Below are 16510 nucleotides of genomic sequence, written 5' to 3' on the forward strand. Positions count from 1 at the left end.
CGCAATACAGTAAACACTTGGAAAATATATCTAATGCAATCAATAATCCCTAATATTAATTAGTTCGTATTTCTACCCTAATAATAATGATAATTGTCTTGCTATCGCCAAAGGCATCTGCCCCAGCTGGTTATCTCTGACTATTGTCGATACACAATATTATCGTCTATCGGCACAGCCCTACTGCAAATAGCTTTTTTTACAACCTCACTGTGACACACCTTCTGTAATGTGATGGGAGAATATGATGCTTTTCTCCATAAAGTGCATTTTAATTTAATTTCTCAAAAACAGTTTCCTTAGTGAGTTCTGCATTAATATTTGATTGTAATGTAATTGTAGTTTTTCTCAAGTAGTCATCATTATGTTCTTTCTTCCAAATGCCATTTATCATTAAAAGTCAATTATTATGCAACTCATATATGTAATTAATGCTAATCTATCATCATCTGCAGTGCGAAACAGATTGAGTTTTTGTTCTTGTCAGGCAGTTCCTCTGAAGTGCTGCAGTCTTTGATGTGCTTGCATCCTCTCTGGTGATTTGAGAATATCTTTAAATGAAATGTGAAAAATATTACTGCTGACATCTCACTGTCCTCAAGCTATGAGGAGAACTTTTTTCTCTGTGTGCTGGATAATTTTGTAATGTGAACTGTATGAATCACAGTTTGCTTCATACTGTAGGTTATTCTGCTAATTTACATGGCTGTTTACCAAATGAATTAATACATGGATGTGAAATATACGTGTGTGTGTGTGTGTATATATATATATATATATATATATATATATATATATATATATATATATATATATATATATATATATATATGTGTGTGTGTGGGTGTGTGTATATGTATGTATGTATGTGTATATATATATATATGTATATGTATATATGTATAAGTATGTATATGTATATGTGTATATATATATATGTATATATAATGTATATGTATATATAATGTATATGTATATATAATGTATATGTATATATATGTATATATGTATATATATGTATATATATGTATGTATGTGTATATGTATATGCACACAGATTTAAAATTTAAATATTTAACAATATTCAAATAAACACAATCAAATAAATGCAGTCTTGGTGAACATAAGACCAAAATTAAAACATCTGACAGACTATTTATATATATATATATATATATATATATATATATATATATATATATATATATATATATAATTTATTACTATTATTGTTATAGATTCATTCCTTATATTGCCATCCAAGCAATGTATTCTGTGGACCTTTTAGGATTTCCAAAATTTGTCCCAGGCAGCCAAATCATGGCCACAATCATACAGTATGCACCTGGCTTTATGAAAAACAATTTTGGGTAATCTTGCAGCTTATGCACAGAAGAAGCATTGGGAACTGGCTTTATCTGTCTTTGGTGCAGCAAAGTAAAGGTAGCATAGTGAATGCACCAAATCAAAGATGCACTGAAGCATCGAAGACTTCAAGCATAACTGCCAAATAGTTCAATCATAACTCAGAATGCCCCGCAAAAACTGTCACTAAATGCTAATTTAGGCCCTGTTACTGTGCTTCTGTTTTTTAGCTGGCATCAAGCATCTATAGTTTCGCCTGCTCTCTGTGGAATCATCACACGGACACATTCCTACAGCAGATCTGCACAGGAGACCAACAGGCTGCTCTTAGCTCCCTGGAGCGTACTCTGCTCTCTCTGAAAGGTACGCACACACATAACCAGTGCTGAAACGCTCCTTTCTTCTTAGAAAATTTCCCAGCCTATGCCTGCAGATTACAGACTTAAACGGCTATACATAAAAGCACACATACTGGTTGAGTTAATGTTGCAGACCACTCACTGCTCTCAGCTGGATAACTTTAGTAGCTTAAAGCCCTCCACAATCAAACGTGAACAGAGAGTTAGGTTTAAAAACTGAAAATATTCAGCTAATTTTAATTACTTGCCTGTTTGTCAAACAAACCCATTCAATCAACATTAATGTATAAAAAAAATGGAATAAGCAGGTGGTTGCACACAAAGTATAATAATATCTTTTAGTATGTTGAACAAATTAATCCAATATAATTGTTTGTCAAGTGTTCTTGTCAATTTCTGAATGTTTACTTGAAAACATGATTCTAAAAAGATTAGAAAACTTGTGTATTTTTTATTTCTTGTAATTTTTCTTTTCCTTATTTTTGTCATCTTTCATTTTTATTTATTTTTAATGCAAATGTTACAGTTGCAGCTTTAATTACTATTAACTTAGAATTGTACATGGATTATTGGTAGTTCCAATTATTTGTCGCTCTGCAGGAACATTTTAATGTATTCAAATAATTGAAGACCTTAAAGGCAAAGATGTTTTGAAATTTCATTAAATAACACAGTTGAAACTTTCGATTTCAACAACGTGTTATTAAATATTGGAATACCTAAGATTAATGAATGCTCAGAAGAATTTTTCATTAGCAGTTTAACTAATGAATTAACTAATGTTAACTAATGAAGCCCTAATGTAAAGTGTGATTTAACAATAAAGATTCAAAACACTTTCAGACAATATCTAGGGCATGTTGTAGTCCAGATAAAAATGTAAAAAAAAAAAAAAAAGTTTGAAAATAAATAGCCTATTAAGTCTAAATATTTAAGTATTTAGCGCTGTGATAAACACCAAAGCAAATCCACAAATCTAAATGGCTATATAAATATTTTTTTAAAAGTAGTGCAGCTGCTTTATTTATGGGGTTTCTAGTGTAAAGGCTGCATTATCTGCAGTTTAGCGCAATCTGCTGTCAGAGAGTGAATGTGAGTGAATTTCTCACGTGTTCCCCCATGTGCTTTTCATGCATGCTTGTTTACATCAGAGTGCACAGGGGTCTTTCAAGCAGCATACAGCGGTGTTGTGAATTTGACCTTTTGATGGGAAAAGTATTCTTAAAATGCGTTCCAAATTCTGAATAATTATCGATAATATTGGATATATCGCCCAGCCCTATTAGCATTTTAATGTTTATGTGACACATACAACATTAAGTAACCGTTCTTATTTATATATTTGTTCCTTTTGCAGTTCTTCGGAAGCTTACTGTGCATGGATTCGTTGAGCCACATAACAACATGGAAGTCATGGTGAGTTCTTGAATAGTTCAAACAAAATACGATCTGTTTTAATTTTATATATATATAACAGCAAAAATGGTTTTGTTTCTTGTTTGCTTACTGCTTGATCAGATGTGATCTCAAAGTCAGAGCTGCTGTTTTCTTGTGTTAACTTTTTAAAGTGCTAATCTCACTTTTTATTCATACTGCACCCATAAAAACTCATTTTAAAGAAAGACAGGTTAAGTTGTGAAAATTGAGTAGTAGTTTGCAAGGAAAATCAACCTGAGGGTTATGACATTAAAAATAAATGATTGAACCTAAATGAGATGCTCGTTCTCAAGTTGAAGATTAAGCTTGAAAAAAAAAAAGGTCAGTGTGAAATATAAAATGCATTACGTATGTTGTGCATTAAGCATTCAAATATCTCTCCTTGATACACAACATTTTGTGCCTTTTGTTGATACGTGCAAGATAGTAATTTATTTTTTATTCACTTTGTTGTATTTAAATGGGTTAAATGAGAGTTTTGTCACGATGTAATCTGAATGCAAGGAGAATTTGCCGGCACAAAGCACACGCTGAAATGCAGCCAGCCTCTGCAGGAAGCCCATATGGTGCCTTCATCTCTTAATGCATCTGTGGGAGCTGGCTTATCAGAGCTAATTTTCACATTGTGGTGATGCAATCTTTCTTAAACTTTACTGAGTCTTTGAAAACACTGAAATTTGCAGGAAACAAAGTCAGAAAAAAGAAGTTTTGTAACGTTGATAGTACAGTGTTACAATGCAGAGAATATTTCATTTAATGTTATGCTGAGCTCTGAAATGTGTTAGTTTGTCTCAAAGGACATTCAGGATCGCTTCATAGACACGCATGCGCTCTATATATAGAACATAGGGATATCTGTATAGTAGTGCTGGGTGATATATTAAATATTCACAGTATATCCTGAATTAATTTGACATTCCCATTTCTTCCCTTCCTGCTTTAAATAAGATCCCATTTTTATTCCAAGTTTATCTGTTCAACCCTTGATCTGGCAGTCCATTTGTCAGACTGTCAGGATGCTGCGTTTTTTGAGGCTGTGCCACTGACATTTAAAATTTGAGCTTATTAGTTGCGGTAAAGGAGATGATGATGGCACCATTATTGATCCATTCTGGAGGTAAGACAACTCAAAAGAGAATATTTTCAATGAGCTGCTGCCTCCAGCTATCAATCAACTGCCAAGCTACAGAAACATGGTGTTCTCCCGGCAGGGCTGTAGCTCTCTTGTCTCTCTGGAGACTCCTGGACTTTAATGTCGTCATTCATATTTCATCATACTTGAATGTTGTCTGTGTTTGATGTTGCAGGGCATTGAAAATGAGCACGTTTTGTCAGATAGCTCCTGCTTTGTGTGTGTGTGTGTGTGTGTGTGTGTGTGTCTAGTTCATCTTAAGGCATAAAAAAACTGAATGTACATTAAAATACACACAGTAGAATTTTCACTTCATTTATACTGCTACAATAACAGTCAATTCTGTTATTTATAGACTGAAAGGTTTTAGTGTTAAGAGCAAACTTACTGCTGTAATTTAGTGTTTGTGGTGCAAAAATTTCCATCTGCCTGCTTAGTGTTACTAACCAAACTGGTTCCATATATTTAACAACCGATGGCAGGCACTCTCTAAATCTCTCCTTTGACGCTCCACATAAACAGCCTATACTTCCCCAACCTGAGTTAAGATTGCCTGGGGCTTCCTGCCAAATCTGCCTCCAACATGACCCAAGAAAATCTAGATGTTCCCAGCACCAATAACACCGTGGTCGCAAACCACACCTGATACCGATGTTTCATTTACTATTTCTGTCTGCTTCCCTAGGGCTTCCTCAATGCAGTCTTTGAGCGTTTGAAGCAGTTTTTAGAATGCTGTAAGTATTACATGTTTTCACATTCTGATTCCAATAGTATAAAACGAGTCTCTTTATGCTCACCAAGTCTGCAGTTATGTTTCAGTATAATTTGAAATGTAATTTATTCCTGTGATGACACAGCTGAATTTTCAACATCATTATTCCAGTGTTCAGTGTCACATGACCCTTCAGAAATCTTTCTAATATGCTGATTTGGTGCTCAAGCATTTATCATTTCTTCTCATTGAAAACTGTTGCTCATTTTTGTGAAAACCTAATACATTATTTTCAAGATTATTTCATGAATGGTAAGTTCAGAAGAACAGCTTTTATTTGAAATGTTGAATTAATGCATTTAAGTAAATCCTTAATGAAAAAAATTTCGTTAAAAAAAAACTTACTGACCCCAAACCTTTGAATGTGGTGTACATTTATTAGTTTTTAAGATGCATTAGTTTACTGATACTCATTTTTGCATTCAGCCAGGGCTTCATTTTGTCAGTAAAATATCCAATAGCAGGGTACTGAGATAAAGCAGGTAGCGTTTAAATAGTAATGTGATATAAACGTGTTATTCAAAGTTGTTCCCATTTGGAACATAAATTGCTATTGTATTGTAGCACAATTGGATTTAAAGGAACAACCATTTAGGAGATCTAAAGACTTGATTTAAAGCTCAAGTTTTTAACCCTTTGGAGACGATTAACGCGGATACGCGTTATGAGTCATTTTCTCCTGATAACCCCGAAAATAACTTAAATTATACTTTCAGTTTTGATTGTACAGATAAGAGAAATACATCAATCGAATCTGTAAATTGTCTACTTTTTTTGTATACAGACATAACAAAACTTTGTGCGTTTATAAAATAAAGATAACAAACAAGGTGTGATTTCTGCTGCCTTTGTCTGTGCTGATCTTCATTTACAAACACGTCATTAAAATGAACTGTAACTCAGTGACACTTCTCAAACACTTTCATATACATACATGCTGCTCGCGTATTATTATAGCCCAATTTGTGCTCATTACAGTGAGATTAGACTTTAGCCATTTAGATTTGTATAAACAACTGAAAAAAGCACAAATGTCAGGGCATGACAAAAATTCTCCAGGCCCCAAAAATACCCTTTGACCTCAAAGGGTTAATCCTCATCCTAAAATCTAGAGATAAGTCATGTTTTCAGGTTACAGAGTTCAGTTAAATGACATTGAGTTTAGAAAGAAAAATAATAATATTTGTGTTTATTTTTTAATGTTAGTTTACATAATTGTCCCAGGTACAGTTATTTTTTTTTATCACTATTAAATTTGTATAAAAAGCTGTGCATTTTGAAATATTACTGGTTTCTTATACTTCAATATTATCTTTTCCCTAGCTTAATCGAAAATAGTATTTTATGTAAAAAAGGATTTGAATGAAAATAACTTAGATATTTCTGTTTGAGATCACAAGGTTAATTCTGATGGACTGGAATTCTTTACTGCCTTGAATATAGAGTGCATAGTCAAAGGCCAAACTAATTTATTTTTGAAAGATCACCACTTCAAATTTCTGCTGAAGCAAAATACAATAATACCATGTCTGCATGGTTTCACCTGGAGACACTGTGCCCTGCTTTTCCCAGCCTCATCATTGCATGAGTTATATATCATCAGATGAGACAGAAGCAAGCTGTTATCTACTGGTGATATCACAGGCAATATGTTCTCCTGGCTGGGCCGCAGGTCAGGTTCCATTTGGCCTGTTAGTATTTCAGTGTGGATGAGAGACTTAGCTTATGAAAAAACAGAATGTGAAATATCAACTCTGGGCCAGATAAGGTCCCTCCAAATAATCCAGGCTTTTTGGGTTGTATTCATTTCTAAATTTCTCTTTGCACCGAGAAATTAATGCTCAATCCCCTTGAAAGGTTACCCTGCTATATCACACTGTCCTGAGTGTTGACTTGTAAGGAAACAGATTAGTGTTCGCCGTTTGGATGCTGTGAGGAGCTGCTTTTTATGGTTTTGTCATTTTTGGCTTTTGTTTGATTGATTTCGCCATTGTGATCAATAACAAGAGATACAGTCCTCTAGGGGTCGACCAATGTGTTTTTCAGGGCCAGTGGCAATTACAGATCAAGTAGAACAATAACCGATATTTTGAACCGATAAATATTTCTTGTGTAAAATTTTAAATCCGTGTCAAAATTCAAAATAACAAGGGCTCTTACAAAAACTTTCTTGTAAATGTTTTTAAATTATTATATCGGCATAACGGCTTTGAAAATGACCGATACCGATAACCATAAAAAATGCTTAATATTGTCGCTGATAATTGGCCAACCCCTAATTTACTCACCTTCATGCTGCTCCAAACCTAAATGTGTTACTTATTTCTGTTAAACATAAAATTTGTAGTCGTATGGACCACCTTTATGATACTTTATGGTGTTTTTTGTCATTTTGGAGCTCGGCAGCTCCAAAAGCTTTTAAACAACATGGGGGTGAGTAAATAATGACATTTTTTATACAAAGAAACCAAAGTCTTTCTATTTACTATTTGCAGGCCGGCAATTTGGACCAGGCAGTCTTTGCAGGGAGAAGCTTGAGAAGACCATCATTTTGTTCACCAAAGTTGTAAGTCTAAAAGTTCATTCAGTTAGAGGAAAGAGGAAAAAGGAAATAATTTGGGCACTTGTACTTGAGATGTTGTGGGCTGAACCTTACTCCCGAACTGTGTATAAACATAGTCTCTTATGTTCTCTACTAGCTGCTGGACTTCCTGGAATATCACCCATGGCCTTTCATCCCTCTTATTCAATGTTCACTGGAGTTCGCGGTCAGCTACGTGTTCACAGAGGCTGGCGAGGGAGTTGTTTTTGAGCGTTTTATTGTACAGTGCATGAACCTCATCAAGATGATTGTCAAAAATGAGGCCTACAAACCTGCCAAGAACATTGAAGGTAGGCAGCATAATGTATTTGGCATGCCTTGCCTCCATTTTAAAGTTCTAGCTTATTCCAATAGGAAAAGGATTACAGCCTTTAAAACACATCAAGGGTATTTCTGAGTTGGTAGAGGGTAAAAGTGAATTGATGAGATATTTCATAATGAAATCTAGCTGTTCAGTCATAACTGAGGTTCCCTAGATAGATATTGAAGTAAAATGCCTCCTGTTTTATTATTATCTTACTAATAGACTGTAGGAGCACATTGGATGTTTTAATGAATGAACTAATATCTTGAACATTACTATATGCATAATTGGATTTAAAAAATGTTGCAATATACATTGCAGACAGTAAGCCAGAGAACCTGGAGGCACACAAAATTAAGACCGCATTCTTTACACACCAAACGCTGACGGAGATTGGCAGGAGACTGGTATCCAAATACTTTCTGCTGACGGAAGAAGAGCTAACCATGTGGGAAGAAGACCCAGAGAGTTTTGGTAAATGTCAATTATGAGCTCAGAAACATATGTTTTGTTTTGTTTTTATTTTTCCAGGCTGTTTGCCATTTGTAATCAGAAAGACAGTATAGAGGAGGAGTAGAATTTGATACACGAGAGACAGAATCTAAAATGCCAGATGAGAACAACAGCTGGATATGGCAAGAGCATGTGCACATATTTTTTTTTTTGTGTGTGTGTGTGTATATAATATAAATATCAAATGCAAAACCGTATAATAATAAATATATACTTATCTATGCAAAATAGTGTATATAATATAAATATCAAATGCAAAACAGTATAATAATAAATAGATACTTATCTATGCAAAATATTATATTATGTTATTTATATATTATATGTTTTGTAAGTAATATATTTTTAAAAAAATCTAAATCATTAGTCTTTGTGTAATTATTAGGTTCAATAGAAGGAAATTATAATGTCCACTATAAATACCATAGACCTTAATTTACCCAAACATTGAAAACTGCCATTGTAAAATCCCACAGGCTGTTCTTTTCTACATTTTAGAAGGACAAACTGAACTGTACTGTTACAGGTGTTCATAAATGATGACCATATATGGCTCAGCCTGTCAAAAAGAAAGGGGACAGTATAACGTGATTGCATGACTTAGTGAGGTGAAAGTAGCTATGACAACAGATGTACTCCCCATGAACCTGAAGTTAAGAAGCTGCCCTTTCCAATCAGTTAACTGAGCCCTGTGTAGTGTTTTGCCCAGAGATGTTGAACCATACCTGCTGCAGTAATTTAACACATGTAATTCCTTTCAAGGAAATGGGTTTTGCAACATACAGTAATTTAAAATCCCTTGGTGTACTTTGTTGGTGTCATTTTCTAATCGGTATTTCCATGGTCCAGTGATTTGTTTCTGGGGTCGGGAATGCCAGTGATTCGTCCAGGGGTCCTGCTGTCAAGGCTGAATAATTGCAATTAATTTAGTGATTCAGTAGCACACACATTTGTTCTGTCCTATTGATGACCAACCCTTAGGAATATAAGGTGACTAGAGATGATTGGATTGTGGGTAGAGAGAAACATGCCATATCTGTTGGGTGGAAACAACTAGGATATGTTTTCTGAGAGAGGCTGCCTGAATGATAGAAGTTGTGTAAGGTTAAAATAATGGCTATTGAGTGGCACTCATTTCTTTTTTCATCTTTTTTTTTCTTAGAACATAAAAGATCATTTTTGAAGAACATTCTTTTGTTGTCAATATAATGAAACTGAAAAATAGGACTGTGACTGTCAAGCTCCAAAAAATCAACAATGAAGCACTGTAAAAGAATCATAAAAACGGTCCGTTCATGAGAATTTCAGCTCACTGATTCAATGATTCAGTTGCAATGTTACCAGCCAACTAGAGTTAAAGATTTTCAGCAAATGATGACTAAAATATTTCTCTGTTTGTCACAAAGTACTGGAATATTTTGCACGAGTACAAAGATTTTGCTTTTTAAGCTTGACATCCTTAGTCCTCCTCCAGTCCCATTATATTAAAAAGAGTGGACAGGACATTCTTCATCAAAGCCATGTGGTTTGTAATGACATGAAGATAAATAACTGAATTTTTATTTTCGGGTGAACTATCACTTTAAAACGGCATGATATATATGTTGTGACAAGTTGTGTTTAATGTCGTTTCTTTCTTCAGCTGTGGAAGAGACAGGCGGTGACTCCTGGAAGTATAGTTTGCGGGTAAGTGACCTCTCTTTCCATGAAATACAGTTTGACTGATTTTATAATTATTATAACGTTTAAATGTGCTTTTTTGCATATTGAACATTTCCATTTGCTTGTCTCTTGGTACACCACCTTACACAGAGATGTGTTCCAAGGTCAGCGGAAGTGTCAGTAAATGCAAAGTGACCGAGTTAAAAGGAATCAGGGGTCTATCTCATTTCTGTGGAATTTACATAGTGGGGGGGGGGGGGGACTCTACAGGGCCATTTGTTATTGCCCTCATATGACTTAATTTGCATTACATCTGGCTGCCTGCTTAATGTGGCTTTTATATCCTGGCTTTAAAATGACACTGACTGACTAAACTTATAACCTCAAGCAAGAATAGCGTTTTACATTAAATTTTTCATTTACTCCTTAAAAGATGCTTCTGTGGAATCATTTCACCTTCAGGTAATTTTGAAAGGGAATGACTTCATTATGTATTGGGCTTAAGTAGTTTTTCTTGTCCTCTTGAGTGCAAGTATTTATAAGCTGTGTGAATGTTGCACATCAGCCAAAGAAGTGGATCTCAACTTAATTTAAGCAATAAAAAAAAAAAGATTGTGTCCAATCAAATTGCAATATTTTGGCAGTATAAATAAACAAACAATAATAAACAGTGCACATAAACAACAGTGATGATGATGTCCTTAAATGTCCTGAAATGTAGTAATAATAATAATGTATTTATCTGGTATTATAACTGTAAATTGTAATACTAATATCTGTGGATTTTTAACAGTTTTCATTTTCCAATTTTATGCTGTCTGGCTTTTTTTGACAGAAAAATGCATGGGGGTCCCAAAGGTTCTCTTTTGTTGACAGCAACTGGTTTATAAGTGTTTTCTCATTATGAGATTGGAAAGATTGTTGGCACTCGTTGTGTCCCCAGTGCAATTCTAAGCGACCCAAACTCAGAGCAGATGTAGAGATGAGTTGGTACAGAGCAGCATTTACTGTGACCCGAGCCGCTCCAAAACACACACAAAAAAAAAACACTCAATTATCAACTGCTGTGCTGTGCCTCACTCTGAATCATTCAGTGCATATATTGAATTAAATCGCAACCTTTCCGTTTTAATAATCACACTAAGCCATACTGCAGTTTGGTTTAAATTGATTGCGCAACCCTATTTGATAGAAACTAAATATCTGAAGCCTTCCAAACCTCCAGTCCAGAAAGTCTTTTCTCTTGTGATCATCCATAGCCAGTCCAGGTACCTGGCTTTATTGATTTAGGTCTGAACTGTATCGATTATGTCAGATTTCCTGAAGGCATGGAACATATGATTTGACACGTGTCGTGGTTGTTGAGCTTGGTGATATTTGACCCTGGGAAGTCAGTGTCCCACCCTGTAATAGATACTGAAGTCCACTGAGTCAGGTCTTGCACCCTGACCATCCTTCAATGCAAACTATTGATTGTGTTAGCAAGAGTGATGGATGTCATGGAAAACCCAGTGGTTTTCTTTTCGTGTTTATGTTGATGGGTTTAAATATTGTTTCTGTATTGAATGTTTCCTCATGCCTTTGTCACATCGTGCTCTCTGTTTTAATTGATATCTTTACAGCCGTGCACAGAAGTGCTTTTCTTGGACATTTTCCACAACTACAGTCAAACTTTGACACCGGTACTTCTAGAGATGGTGCAGAATCTTCAAGGTTGGTTTTATTTGATGTGTTGGTAAATATTTCTCTTTCAAATTAAATCAGTTCTTTAAGAATAATTTGACATTGGTGTGTAATAAAATATATTTGGTATTTTCTTCAATTTTTTTTATTTTTTTTATTTTTTATAAAAATGGTTGGTGCATTTCAACCATAGCCAATTCCGCTTAAACCGGGTTTTTTTTCCTCGTTTAAGTTGTTGCTTTTTCCCTACAAGGATGGATTCATTATGCTTTATTAAATAGACAAAGTGAGCATGTTCATGCTTTGACTCCTGGCATTCAAGGACACAGTGAATAAATTAATCAAGTCAAAGCTTTTAATGCGCTGATTAAAGACTCACTGATTAAATGAAACTCACTGGTTAAATGAACTGTGATTATGTTGTGATAATGAAAGAAATGTCATGTCTGGAGCAGGAGTAGTTAAAGAAAATGGTGAAAAAAAAAATATTCCAATATTTTTATTTATTTTTTTTATCTGAAAGTTCAGACTTCAGGTCCCTTTTTATCTATAGGAATTAACATGGTAGCTTCTCACATCAAATATTTTGAAAAGGTACTTGTGTGCTACAAAAGGGCTGTGCAGAAAATGTGCCCGGATGCCACACGTTTTTAGAGAACCCCTATTTGAAGTGTTTCAGCATGGAAAGCTTCCGGCTGACATTAGCTTAGAGAGGCTGGCTTAACACCAAATGACACATGCATGCCATGCCATCAGTTCTTCAAAGCTCTTTTTGTTTCCAAATGAGGGATTTTCTTTACTTTTTTTGTGAGGAACAACTGACAAAGTCATCTGGGGTTTGACTTTAGATGTGGACTTTTTGATTGTAGACTTACAGAGCAAATGTCACCTCTTTATAAAGCACACCCCGCTAAGCTAAAACAGCTCCACTATTACTGCTCCACTTAGAGCTGCGTGTAGCAATTACGCTCGCACTTTCAGCCAAATACAAGGACTGTCTGACAAGTGTTACGCTCTCATTGCTTTTGATCCGGCTTGTTAAATTAATTAGTGAATGACTCAAATGAGCGTTCTGTGTAAATGAGTTGATTAAAATTTGCTATGATGATTCATTTAGGATGATGTGCTAAACAAATATTCCTATAAGGAGTGGTTTGGCTTGGAGTTGGGGTTTAGCACGTTTAAATGACCATGCTTTATTAAAATGATGACAGCAAACCCACAAGTGCTATTTTTTGCCAATCGTGTCATTATAGTGTGAAGTCAACATCATTATAAAAGCACACATTTAGATGGTAATTCTGATAATGACCTCTCAGTTAATTTCCTAGTAGTGTCATTCTCTTTTTCTCTTGAGCGTTTCATGTGTTCTAATTATATATGGTCAATAAGGAGCGTCGCCCCCACATTGTCGCTTTGGGAATGCTAATTTTGATTGGCTAAGGGAAATGGGACAAAAGTTTTAGTTGCTTATGTTATTTTATTACACGCTCTGCCACTTTTACTACGGTTTGCAAAGTGGTTAAGTGACAGTTATTACAGATGCATGAAAGTGTAAGATGTTCCCAACAGCCCTAAAGCACCTTGTGTGCAGATTGTGAGGGAAAATTATAAAAAAAAAAATCATAGTGCTTGCTTTCTCTTTCTCAGGCCCCAGTAATGTGGAGGACCCAGTGCAGATGCTCATGAAGGATGCAGGTATCATCATACATTACTGGTTACACTTACACACACCCAGCACCTTTCTCTTCGGTAATACAGTGGGGTCCAAACGAGACTAAACTCAAGCTCAGTTCTGATGTAAAAATATAAATAAAAACAAACTCTTTTAAAATTAAGATGGTTTAAAACTCTATGCATGGTGAATTAAATGCATTCAATTTCCATGCATTATTTGTTTCCTTTGTACATAATGCCATATTGACATTCAAGTTTTCAATCAAAAATTAAAGGGTAATTTTGTTTCTTTGCAGTTTACAACGCCGTGGGTTTAGCTGCTTATGAATTGTTTGACAATGTGGACTTTGATCAGTGGTTCAAGAACCAACTCCTTGGGGAGCTGCAAATCAGCCATAACAGGTAGGATTTAATAAACATCATTAAACTCCTCTAAAAGCAATTTTAAAGTGAGAATTAAGTCAGAAATTCACGGTATGATGTTTCACATCAACAATGTTTCTTGCTGTTTTGCTGTGATTGTTTCTGGAAACCTATGTTGGTTACATAAGTACAGTTATACTGGGTGTTTGGCCTCTGGAGTTTGAAATTGTGCAGGATGACATCAAATGCTGATTAAGGACGGCCCCTGGAAAGAGCTGATATCTTTCACTTTTTCACAAGTCTTTTTAAGAACAGCACAAGGATATTGAGATTTAGATAACCCTCTCAGATGGGAGCCTGGATAATCTTTACACTTAGCCTCAATGACATTTACTGCCTTCTTACAATGCAGTGTTATATCAGCTATGGTTGACGGATTGGTTAAACAGCATTCTTCTGGGAGACTCCAGCGGTGCATTTGATGAGGGGGTGAGACTTGGGAAGATGTCAGGTATCAGATATGTAAAATAAACGTCCTGTAGAGAAAGGTGTTGAAATATTTATTGAAGGCCATGAAGGTTAAGAAACTTAGGATTTGAAAAAAGAAAGAAAAGGGATTTAAAAGCAGAGTGTACGCAGGTGTAGAAGTGTTGGGGTAGATGATTTGACAAGCTAATTAAACTACAGTCAAGCTACCCATTCAAAGTATTTAGCTACGCTACAAGATGGTAATAAAAAGTTGCCAGCTACAATGCTTTTTTTTTTTTTATTTTTATTTTTTTAAATAGAGCTGTCAGTCAAATTAATATTTATCTCTTAAAAAGATATTACAGAATTACTCTTAATATAGTGACTTCCGTCAGTTCTATAACAAAATAGAAACAGACCTCTGTTGTGGAAGATCTCATTATGATCGCATTTGCAACCATGACTGCCTGTGCCTCCTTCCATTTACTGCTGTTTGTTTCTCTTTCTTCTATTGAGCAATGAGAGAGGGATTTAAACCTCATTTGCATATTTCGTAACATCAATGTTTACATTAAAAGACTCCATGAAATAAAAATTACAGTTTTGTGACTTTTAGTCCATGTTTTGAGGTCATCTATATTCTAGTATCATTCAAAAGTTTGCTCACAATATATATTTTTATTTATTTAAATAAATGTATGCATTTAGTAGTTGCTTTTATCCAAACATGTAACATGTGTTCCCTGGGAATCGAGCCCACAACTTTTTGTGCTGCTAACGCAATGCTCTACGACTAAGCCACAGAAACACATTATTTTATATTAATAATTTATATAAAAATATTATTTTATTTCATTAAAAGAATAAAGGAACTAAACTAAAGAAATATCCGAAGATAAAAGTTAGCTGAAAAGTAAATTGGAACAGATTTGAAGAATTTTAGCATGATATCACTTGCTCACCAATGGATCCTCTGCAGTCTATGGGTGCCGTCAGAATGAGGGTAATAACAGATAAAAAAAAAAACTTAAGTCCAAAAGTATCCACATGACTGCAGTCCAACAATTAATGTTCTTTGTGTTTGTAAGAAACGAATCCATTATTAATGCATTTGACTTCAAATCGTCATTCTGATGGCACGCATTCACTACAGAGGATCCATTGGTGAGCAAGGGATGTAATGAGTGTAATAAAGTTTCTCCAAATCAGTTGAGTTGAAGGAACATTTTGGATGGCCACAGGTTGTGAGTATATTATCAGAAAATTGTAATGTTTGTCAACTGTTTCTTTAAGGAAAGAAAAGGAAAAAGTCTTGCATTTCAATGTTCCACATGTGAGTGTAGCAGTCCACTTGTCTCATTTCATTTGGCTAGCACATAACATGCTCAAGAGTGCCTGTATTGCAGAGGATGTATGTGTATGTGTCGTGGGCTTTTGTGTGGCTCCAGAGGGGATCAGTCAACCACTCATGGGCATTGAGGCGATCTCGGCACTCGCTCTTGACAGAGCAAGCAAATGTACGTCTGCCACTCTTTAATCAGGCACATTTGTCACTGTCATGATGAGACGGCATGCCTGAGAAAGGCTCCGAGGGATTTTCAGAGAGACATGAGTAACCCTGATGCTGCCATCTGCCATCTATGACATGGGCTTTGGGATTTGACAAGTTTATATTCAGCAGGAAGTTACCAATATGCATTATACATTCTTAATTTGTCCCCGTTGCTTGTTTGAGAAACGGATGCAAATTCCTTGACCTTGTACACTGTCATTTCTCCCTACTGGCAGCCCTCCAGACCCTCCCGTTGATTCATCACTTTGTTTGACCTACTGTGTCACTCGGTCGAGACTCTTGTGCTTTACCTTGGCAGGCAGATTATCTTATCGCTGATCTTGTGCCTTTGAGGTCAAAAGGGGCAGCTGTGCTGAAAAGGTGTTGTTAAGGACCAGTTCAGCACGCTGGGGAAGCCTGTTGCATCCGTCTTCCACATTTACAGGAACACTCATGTTTCTTCTCCGCCCTGGGACTTTAGCGGAACAAGAATAATCTGTACCTCCCATGGATAGATTATGGCCCAGGACATTAGGACATCATACTGTGAGAATAATTTGTGAATCAGACTGCACTGGTAATGCTGTGTGTGTGTGTGTGTGTGTGTGTGTGTGTGTGTGT

General features: G+C 35.4%; 1 protein-coding gene across 1 annotated transcript in view; it reads left to right on the plus strand.

Annotated features, from left to right (window-relative positions):
- Window positions 1-16510, plus strand: part of LOC128018500 (importin-11) — a 130950-nt gene that overhangs the window by 30589 nt on the left and 83851 nt on the right. Inside the window, exons 6-15 of the mRNA XM_052604051.1 lie at window positions 1596-1728; window positions 3082-3140; window positions 4979-5027; window positions 7561-7631; window positions 7765-7957; window positions 8293-8445; window positions 10127-10170; window positions 11769-11859; window positions 13480-13527; window positions 13803-13908. Of these exons, the coding sequence (XP_052460011.1) occupies window positions 1596-1728; window positions 3082-3140; window positions 4979-5027; window positions 7561-7631; window positions 7765-7957; window positions 8293-8445; window positions 10127-10170; window positions 11769-11859; window positions 13480-13527; window positions 13803-13908 (947 nt within the window). The remainder of the gene's footprint in view (window positions 1-1595; window positions 1729-3081; window positions 3141-4978; window positions 5028-7560; window positions 7632-7764; window positions 7958-8292; window positions 8446-10126; window positions 10171-11768; window positions 11860-13479; window positions 13528-13802; window positions 13909-16510) is intronic.

Source organism: Carassius gibelio, chromosome A8 (assembly GCF_023724105.1).
Source record: "Carassius gibelio isolate Cgi1373 ecotype wild population from Czech Republic chromosome A8, carGib1.2-hapl.c, whole genome shotgun sequence".
Classification (NCBI taxonomy): domain Eukaryota; kingdom Metazoa; phylum Chordata; class Actinopteri; order Cypriniformes; family Cyprinidae; genus Carassius; species Carassius gibelio.